Raw genomic sequence first — 9,509 nt, 5'->3', positions numbered from 1 at the left:
TGGCGGGGTATAAATAATAAAATATTATTCTTATTCTTATTCTTATTCTTATGAATGTGCAACATGGCCCTTTTCAAAGTGGTCTGTCCATTCAGTCCCCTTAACATAGGATGTTAGGATGGGATAGGATGGGATGAAAATACCAACACATTTCTTTTCATTGTAGAAACAGCATTGAGAGAAGCTGGAGATTAACCAAATATTTGTAGATTTCTTACCTCATAGACTGAGGAAAGGAGCAAGGGAATGAGGCTCCCACTCAGAGAAGGGGTTGAAATGTTTATTTGAATCAGAATGAGTCTTGAAAATACTCAAACTAAGAAGCCAAATGTTTTATTTTACCCATTTTCTAATTGTGCCTTAAATATTCTGTTCATCCGCATCTAAATGAACATCGTTTCCCCCCCTGTATCTAATATTCCTGTGTTTCTAAAATAAAAAAATAAATCTGTCATGGGTGGTAGGGAAGCATTTGAGCAGGGGAAAATATTGTAATATTTTGAAAAATATTGGTTAATGTTTAAAACACTGGGTAGAAAATGGAATCTTTTATTTTTAAAATCTGATCAGCTGTCAAAAATACTTAGTATGTGTGCACTCAGGTGCTTCCTAGATGCTATTTGTAGTGACTGAGGAGGAACCAACCAACTCCTGCTCAGGAATTAAGCCCTGAGGCACTCGTGATGATATGAAAAAACATTGTGCATTCATGACTATCTGTCTGTTTGAGGACCCAGTGCTGCTGTGTGGACAGGAATGATTTAATCCAAAAAAAAATACTGTGTGTATGGGAACACTTTAAAAATAGAAACATTTCTCTTCTTTTTCCTTCCTTCCCAGTTTTACTTTCATTAACACAGTACCTGCAGATGACTTTCAAATTCAGTCCATATTTTCCCCTCCCTAACCCTCATTCAGGATCAGAGTTCTGGAATTTAATCTGTTTGGAAAAAGTCCAAAACAGAGTCCGAGAATGGCCTTCGTGAACTCTGGTCATGATCCGGGCCCTTCTGTGGTTGCTGGGGTTCTTTCTGTTCTAGGTTCTTGCGAGCCTTTCCTTGCTCAACACAGAGCTTTCTAGGAGCTCCTTCTGGCTCAATGGCACCCAGTTTCTGTATGAACTTGCATGCCTCATGAATCCTTTTAAAAACAGGTTCCTGAATTTGTGATGGATTTTTATTCTGTGCTTCTGTTTCCTCCAGGGCCTTTTTCTGTGCTCCCCCCAATTCTACCGTGCCCTTTTCAGTTGCCTTCTGTTCTTCCAGGGCCTTCTTCAGAGCCTTCCCTTGTTCCTCCAGAGCTGCCTTTCGACCCTTTGGCAATTCCTCCATAGCAAGATGGGCCCTTTCTTGTTGCTCAAGGGCTTTCTTCTGCATTCTTTGCCGTTCTTTGCTCTGTTTTTCTTCTAGCTCCTTAAGCATCATTTCAGCTTTCTGCTGCTCTGCTAGGGCTGCCTTCCGGGTTCTTTCTTGTTCCTCCACAGCTGACTTTTGAGCCTTTGCCAATGTCTCCAGAGCAAGACGAACCCTTTCTTGTTGCTCAACAGTCTTCTTCTGTGTTCTTTGTCGTTCTTTTCTCTGTCTTTCCTCCAGCTCCTTAAGCATCTTCTCGGCTCTCTGCTGCTCTGCTAGGGCTGTCTTCCTAGCTCTTTCTTGTTCCTCGAGAGCTGACTTTTGAGCTTTTGCTAACTCCTCTGTTGCAAGATGGGCTCTTTCTTGTTGCTCAAGGGCCTTCTTCTGTATGATTTCCTGTTCTTCCAAGGTTTTTCTGTGTCTTTCCTCCAGCTCCTTAAGCATCATCTCCGCTCTCTGCTGCTCTGCTAGGGCTGCCTTCCTAGCTCTTTCTTGTTCCTCCAGAGCTGACTTTTGAAGTTTTGTCAATTCCTCTATAATATGTTGAGCTTTCACTTGTTCCTCTACAGCTCTCTTCTGTGCTCTTTCTTGTTCCTCCAACACTTTGTTCCGAGTTTCCTCCAGTTCAATATGCATCATCTTAGTTTTCTGCTGTTCTTCAGAGGCTATCATCTGAGCTCTCTGCTGTTCCTCTATAGACTTAGCATGTGCTCTCTCCAGCTCTTCCATAGCCTGCTGGGCTATCCTTTGTTCCTCTAAGGCCTTGTGTTGAGCTCTTTTATTTTCCTCCAGGCCCTTCTTTTGAGCAATGTCTAATTCTTTTAGGAGCTTCTGAATTCCCTCTTTTTCTCTCATTGTTTTCTTCTCAGCCCTTTCCTGCTCCTCTTGGAATGTCTTCTGAGTCCTTAAGAGTTCTTCCAGGGCTGCCTCTGCCATCTTCTTTTCTTCTAGAGACTTTTTTTGTGCTAGTTCCTGTTCTTCCATGACTGCCAACTGGGCTTTCTTCTGTTCCTGCAGTGCCTGCTGATGAGCTCTTTCCAGAGCTTCTAGAGCTTTTTGCACTTTCTCCTGCTCCTCCAATGCCTTCTTTTGGGCAATCTCTAGTTCCTCTAGGGGCTTCTGAGCTACCTCTTTTTCTCTCATTGCTTTCTTTTCAGCCCTTTCCTGCTCTTCTTGGATCTTTCTCTGAGCCCTTGAGAGTTCTTCTAGCGCTGCCTCAGCCCTCTTCTTTTCTTTAAGAGCTTTTTTCTGTGCTTGCTCCTGTTCCTGCAATGCCTGCTTATGAGCTCTTTCAAGAGCTTCCAGAGCATTCTGGGCTCTTTTCTCGTCCTCCCTGGCCTTTTTTCTGGCTGTCTCCAACTCCTCAAGGGCCTTCTTCTGAGCAAATTCTAATTCTTTTTTAGCCTTCTCAGCTCTCTCTTCTTCTGCCATTGCTCTCTTCTCAGTCATTTTCTGTTCTTTTTTAACCTTAGTCAAGAGTTTTTCCAGGGCTTCCTCTGCCATCTTTTTTTCTTCTAGATATTTCTTTTGTGCTAGTTCCTGTTCTTCCATGGCTGCCGCCTGGGCTTTCTTCTGTTCCTCCTGTGCCTGCTGATGTGCTCTTTCTAGAGCTTCCAGAGCTTTCTGAGCTCTCTCTTGTTCCTCTAGAGCCTTCTTCTTAGTGATCCCTAATTCTTCTAGGTCCTTCTGAAGTAATTCTTTTTCTTCCACTGCTTTCTTTTCAGCTATTTCCTGCTCTTCTTGAAACTTTCTTTGCACTCTCAGGAGTTGTTCCATGGCTGCCTCAGCCCTCTTCTTTTCTTCTAGAGCTTTTCTTTGGGCTTGATCTTGTTCTTCCATGGCTACCACCTGGGCTTTCTTCTTTTCCTCCAATGATTGCTTACGAGCTCTTTCCAGAGCCTCCAGAGCTTTCTGAGCTCTTTCCTGTTCCTCCAGTGCCTTCTTTTGGGCAATCTCTAATTCCTCTCGGCTCTTCTGAAGAACTCCTTTTTCTCTCATTGCTTTCTTTTCAGCCCTTTCCTGCTCTTCTTGGATCTTTCTCTGAGCCCTTGAGAGTTCTTCTAGCGCTGCCTCAGCCATCTTCTTTTCTTTAAGAGCTTTTTTCTGCGCTTGCTCCTGTTCCTGCAATGCCTGCTTATGAACTCTGTCAAGAGCTTCCAGAGCATTCTGGGCTCTTTCCTCGTCCTCCCTGGCCTTTTTTCTAGTTGTCTCCAACTCCTCAAGGGCCTTCTTCTGAGCAATGTCTAATTCTTTTTTAGTCTTCTCAGCTCTCTCTTCTTCTGCCATTGCTCTCTTCTCAATCATTTCCTGTTCTTTTTGAACCTTAGTCAAGAGTTTTTCCAGGGCTTCCTCTGCCATCTTTTTTTCTTCTAGATATTTCTTTTGTGCTAGTTCCTGTTCTTCCATGGCTGCTGCCTGGGCTTTCTTCTGTTCCTCCTGTGCCTGCTGATGTGCTCTTTCTAGAGCTTCCAGAGCTTTCTGAGCTCTCTCCTGTTCTTTCAGGGCCACCTTCTTAGCAAACTCTAATTCTTCTTGGCTCTTTTGAAGTACCTCTCTTTCTTCCACTGCTTTTTTCTCAGCCCTTTCCTGCTCTTCTTGGACTTTTCTCTGAATCCCCAGGAGTTGTTCCATGGCTGCCTCAGCCATCTTCTTTTCTTCTAGAGCTTTTTTCTGGGCTCGGTTCTGCTCTTCCATGGCTGCCACTTGGGCTTTCTTCTGTTCCTCCAGCGCCTGCTGGTGAGCTCTTTCCAGAGCTTTCTGAGCTTTCTGAGCTCTCTCCTGTTCCTTCAATGCCTTCTTTTGAGTAATCTCTAATTCTTCTCGTCTTTTCTGAAGTGCCACTCTTTCTTGCACTGCTTTCTTTTCAGCCCTTTCCTGCTCTTCTTGGATCTTTCTCTGAGCCCTTGAGAGTTCTTCTAGCGCTGCCTCAGCCATCTTCTTTTCTTTAAGAGCTTTTTTCTGCGCTTGCTCCTGTTCCTGCAGTGCCTGCTTATGAGCTCTTTCCAGAGCTTCCAGAGCTTTCTGAGCTCTTTCTTGTTCCTCCACAGCCTTCTTCTGAGCAATGTCTAATTCTTCTAGGCCTCTCTGAAGCACCCTTCTTTCTTCCATTGCTTTCTGATTGTCCAGGACCTTTCTTTCAGCCCTTGATAGTTCTTCCTGGGCTGCTTCAGACATACTTGCTTCTTCTAGAGATTTTTTCTGTGCTTGCTCTTTTTCCATGATAGCCATCTGAGCTTTTTTCTGCTGCTCCAGAGCCTGTTTATGAGCAAATTCTAAAGCTTCTAAGGCTTTCTGGGCTCTTTCCTGTTCCTCCACAGCCTTCTTTTGAGCACTTTGTATTTTTTCTAGGGTCTTCTGAGCTTTTTCTTTTTCTTCAATCGTTTTCTTTTCAGCCATTTCTCGCTCTTCTTGAAACTTCCTTTGAGTTCTCTGGAGTTCTTCCAGAGCTGCCTCAGCCATCATCTTTTCTTCTAGAGATTTTTTGTGTGCCAGTTTCTGTTCTTCCATGGCAACCACATGAGCTTTCTTCTGTTCTTCCAGTGCTTGCTTATGAGCACTTTCCAGAGCTTTCAGAGCTCTCTCCTCTTCCTCAAGGGCTTGTTGCTGAGCTCTTTCCTGTTCCCTCAGGGCTGTCAGTCGAGCTTTTGCCAGTTCCTCCAGAGCTGCTTGCTGAGCTCTTTCTAGTTCCTCCAGAGCTAGCAGCTGAGCTTTTGCCTGCTCTTCTAGGATCACTTTGTAAGCTTTTTCTTGCTGACAGAGTAACTTCTGATGTGATTTTTCCTGTTCTTCTAATAACCTTCTCAGAGAATTCTCCTCTTCATCCAGTTCTTCTTGATAAGCTCTAAGCTTTTCCTCAAGTTCCTGCTGAAGGGCTCTTAACTGTTCCTCCAGCTCTTTCTGATGGACTGTTCCCTGGTATTTTACTTCCTTGTGCTGAACTCTTTCTTGCTCCTTCAGTAGCTTCTGCTGAAAGTTTTCTTGTTCATCAGTCTCCTTTTCAAAAGACCTGTATTGTATCCATATACTTTCTTGCAGACTTCTTCCCACCTCTTCCTGGGACATTCCCTCCTGTTTCCTCAGGACGGTGTGTCTAACTCCCTGCCATTCCTTCATGGTTTCCTTCCAAGCCCTTCTCTGGTCTTCAGTGGCTACCTTGTCATCACTTTCTAATCCTGCAAGTATACTTTGTGGTCTTCCATGCTTCTCACAAACTTTGTGAAGGCTTTCCAGAAGCTCCTTGTACTTCTTTTTCTCAAGTTTCTGCTCATGCTTTCGCCAGTATTTAGCAATTTTCTGAGCCTTTGGCTGTATCTCCTTCAACATGGCATAGGATTCTTCATCATAATCCAATTGGCAGGCCAAGGCTAGGTCTTTAGCAGCCCTCTGCCAGTAACCAAGTAGCTGCAATGCTCTTCCTCTCCACTTGTAGGGCTGAGCCGAATCAGGGTTGATCTGTATGGCTTTGTCACAGTCCCTAATTGCAGCATTTGGTTTCTGAAGCTTCATATAGACCTTGGCTCGGTTTGCATATAAAATCGTAAGGTGTGGGTTTAGCTTAATAGCTTCAGTGAACAGATCTAAAGCTTTAAGAAGTTCGCCTTTATTGATTGCATCAATAGCTTCTCTTTTCTTTTCAATGGCCTGTTTTCGCATTTCCTCTGTTACTTTCAAGTTTTCATCTCCCATCTCTTGAGGAACATCTTCATCTGGTTCAATCACCTCTTCAGTATCAATTTCCAATTCACTCTCCTCACTCTCTGATTTAATGCATTCAGAATCACTCTTAGTTCCCTTCTGAATCTCTAGTTCCTGAACGTCAGATGTTTCGTATTTTTCATGTGCTATGAGTTGACCTTTTTCCTGTTCTGCAGCATACAGAGGATAGGCTTTGCATTGTTCCTCTGGAAATTGAATAAATGGTTCATGTTCTTGGGCATGATCATATGGAACTTCCTTTTCTTGGTAGAGTTTAAATTTACTCCTTTCTTGTTCTTCTGAAATGGTATCTTGGTGTTTTGGTGTTTTCAATGGAATCTTTGTCTGTGTACTCTCTGGGGCCACAAGGGCTTCTTTCATCCTTTCCATCTTTTCCATAAATGATTCTGTATTACATTTTTCTTCATGCTTTCTCCAACATTGAGTGAATGACTGGGTCTCTGCTTCTACCTCCTTCAACATGGTATATGTATTTTCATCATAATCCAACTGACAGGCCAAAGAAAGATCTTTAGCGGCCTCCTGCAAGTATCCTAACAGATGAAATGCACCCCCGCGCCACTTATATGGTAATGCTGCATCAGGGTTTATTTTTATAGCTTGATTGCAGTCGCTTATGGCAGCATGTGGCATACGCAGCTTTAGAAAGGTACTGGCTCGGCAAACATACAAGTTGGCACACTGGGGGTTTAATTCAATAGCTTCAGTGAACAGGTCAATGGCTCTTTGCAGTTCACCTTTATCCACTGCATCAAAGGCTTCTTTCTTTTTTTCATTGGTTTGCTTCCACATCTCAACTGTCTCCACATTTTCATTTAGCATGTATTGGAACTCATCCTCATGATCTAGTTTGCCATTTGCTGTTTTATTCTCTAATAGTGGGCTAAAATCTTTCTCTCTCTGATCTTCTGCATCATCCTTTGAAGTTGCCTCTACATTCTTAACCTGCTCCAGTAACTCAGATTCCTTGTATCTTAAGGCACACTTTGCACGTGTCTCAGATATTCTTTGAAACCCTAACTTCAATCTTCTTACCACAGCATTGGCTTCTTCTTCATACTCCAGTCTAGAAGCTAAAGCAAGATCACAGGCTGCCTCTTCCCAATGCCCCAAATTCTGGAATGCTTTCCCTCGCAGTCTGTATGACTCTGCTGATTTGGGATTCAGTTCAATGGCTATGTCACAGTCTTTAATGGCAGCCTGTGCCTCCTGCAACTGCATAAAGATATTGGCCCGGTTAATGTAGGAACTAGGAATATGTGGATTCAACTCAATGGCTTCAGTGAACAAATGAACTGCTTTCTGAAGTTCACCTTTAGCTAGGACTTCAAATGCCTCCTTACACTTTTCATTGATTTGATTCCTCATCTCTTCAGTTACTTTCAGGCTATTGCATCCCAGTTCGTGGATATTGTTCTGACATTGTTCCGTTTCCTCACTACAAGTCTCAAAATTGTTCTCCTTGCTTGGATCTTTCAGAAGCTTATCACCAGCCTCACCTACACAAATGTTGTTTGTTGTGTGTAGTAAGGAATTATTTTTGTTTCCTAATGATTCCCGAAGGAAGACTCGATCTTCAGAATTAGCTAAGTTCAAGTAAGGCTTGACCTGGTCATGTGTGTCACTGTGAACTTTTCTTGGATCCATGATGAGGGGAAAAGATGAACAGATGCAGGAGATAGTTTGGCCTTAGAAAGGAAGGAAGAATTTATGGAAGCTGGCTTGAGAGTTTAGTTATTAAGTTTATGAGTGGCCTGATGGAAAAAGGCCCTCATAATTCCTCTCTGCCATGGCCCTACTTCTATATCTACAACTATTTCTTAATGTGCCAAAACTGAGTCTTAAAGACTCAATAACAAAGGGAGATTTTGTGATGTCATCAGTCTCATCATCACTGGAATTTTGAGGCAAGTTCTTAAGGTCATGTAATGCCAACAATCGCCTGTAGCCCTTTCTTTTTCATTTACCGTATATGCTATGTTTTTCATTTATATGCTATGTCTTTTTCATTTATATGCTATGTATGAATAGTAGTTTTTACTGATTTTTCACCTGCACAAAAATGCTTACAATCAAAAAGAGGAAGTTGTTTACATCATTACATAGATGTAAAACTGCAGCTTGCTCACTTTCTGGAATATCCCATCAGCATCATGCTTCTCTTCTTGAAAAATCATGAGACACTGATTTCTGACTTCATTGTAGCTCAGGAACTGGTATGCTTCATACAATGATACATGAATATACTGTGTACAGGGTTATCTACTTGACATTAAGTGAGCATTGTTAGATTGTTTGTTAAAGCATTGCTTTAAATTGTTTTTAATACTGTTTTTTAATTCTGTAACCCGTCCTGGGACCTTAGGATGACGGTTGGCTAATAAATAAATAAATAAATAAATAATCGATGAACCAAGGAATTGAATGCCATTTTGGAAAACAATAAGACTCTTGCCAGAGTAGTACATGCTCTGGTTATCTCCCGCTTGAAATACTGCAATGCGCTCCACTTGGGACTACTTTTGAAGGTGACTCAGAAACTACCACTAATCCAGAATGTGGCAGCTAGACTGGTGCCCTTCTGAGAAAAACCCTACCCCACCCTCCCACTGGTTACTTCTGTTTCAGTGTATCTGAAGAAGTGTGTATGCACACGAAAGCTTATACCCAGAACAAACTTAGTTGGTCTCTAAGGTGCTATGGACACATTTAGGGATGCAGGTGGCGCTGTGGTGTAAACTGCAGAGCCCAGGGCTTGCTGATTGTAAAGTCGGTGGTTCGAATCCCCCTAACGGGGTGAGCTCCCGTTGCTCAGTCCCTGCTCCTGCCAACCTAGCAGTTCAAAAGCACGTCAAAGTGCAAGTAGATAAATAGGTACCGCTCCAGCGGGAAGGTAAACGGCGTTTCCGTGTGCTGCTCTGGTTTTGCCAGAAGCGGCTTTGTCATGCTGGCCACATGACCCGGAAGCTGTATGCCGGCTCCCTGGGCCAGTAAAGTGAGATGAGTGCTGCAACCCCAGAGTCGTTCGCAACTGGACCTTACAGCCAGGGGTCCCTTTACCTTTTAAGGTTCTACTGGACATTTTTAATATTTTTTCAGTGATAACGTGTCAGCCAGCTGCTCCGGCTATGCCTCCTCCTCTCCCATTATTTCCCAACTTTTACCCTCATCTGCCTCTGAACTGTGACCTCTGTTGTAAACCTATACTGTCTTCTTCTGTGGAAGGTTCAGACTGGGAAGGTGGTCTCCACCATTCCTCCTCTGCCCAGTCCCTGACAGGGGTTCCTAATTCATAAGAAGTATATAACAGAGTGGTGGTACCTCTGAAAGGGGACACTGGATTGTTTTAACAAACCCAAGCTTGGTTCAGGAGACTAAGCCTCGATTTCCGCTCTTACATATTCTACTCAAACAAAAATAATTTGTATCTTTAATTAACTT

General features: G+C 43.1%; 1 protein-coding gene across 1 annotated transcript; it reads right to left on the bottom strand.

Moving 5' to 3' along the window:
- Nucleotides 1–813: 813 nt before the first annotated feature.
- On the bottom strand, nucleotides 814–7,905 carry LOC309515467 (uncharacterized protein). Its single transcript, XM_082193259.1, has one exon. The coding sequence runs from the start codon at nucleotides 7,713–7,715 to the stop codon at nucleotides 936–938; it is 6,780 nt and encodes a 2,259-aa protein (XP_082049385.1). The 5' UTR covers nucleotides 7,716–7,905; the 3' UTR covers nucleotides 814–935.
- Between the last annotated feature and the right edge of the window lie 1,604 nt (nucleotides 7,906–9,509).

The sequence above is a fragment of the Podarcis vaucheri genome (assembly GCF_965113315.1).
Source record: "Podarcis vaucheri genome assembly, chromosome: 12".
Taxonomy (NCBI): domain Eukaryota; kingdom Metazoa; phylum Chordata; class Lepidosauria; order Squamata; family Lacertidae; genus Podarcis; species Podarcis vaucheri.
This window is presented reverse-complemented; position numbering and strand designations above follow the sequence as displayed.

Excerpts from the sequence above, each read along its gene's own strand:
- LOC309515467 (XM_082193259.1), bottom strand. The coding sequence starts at position 7,715 with ATGGATCCAAGAAAAGTTCACAGTGACACACATGACCAGGTCAAGCCT.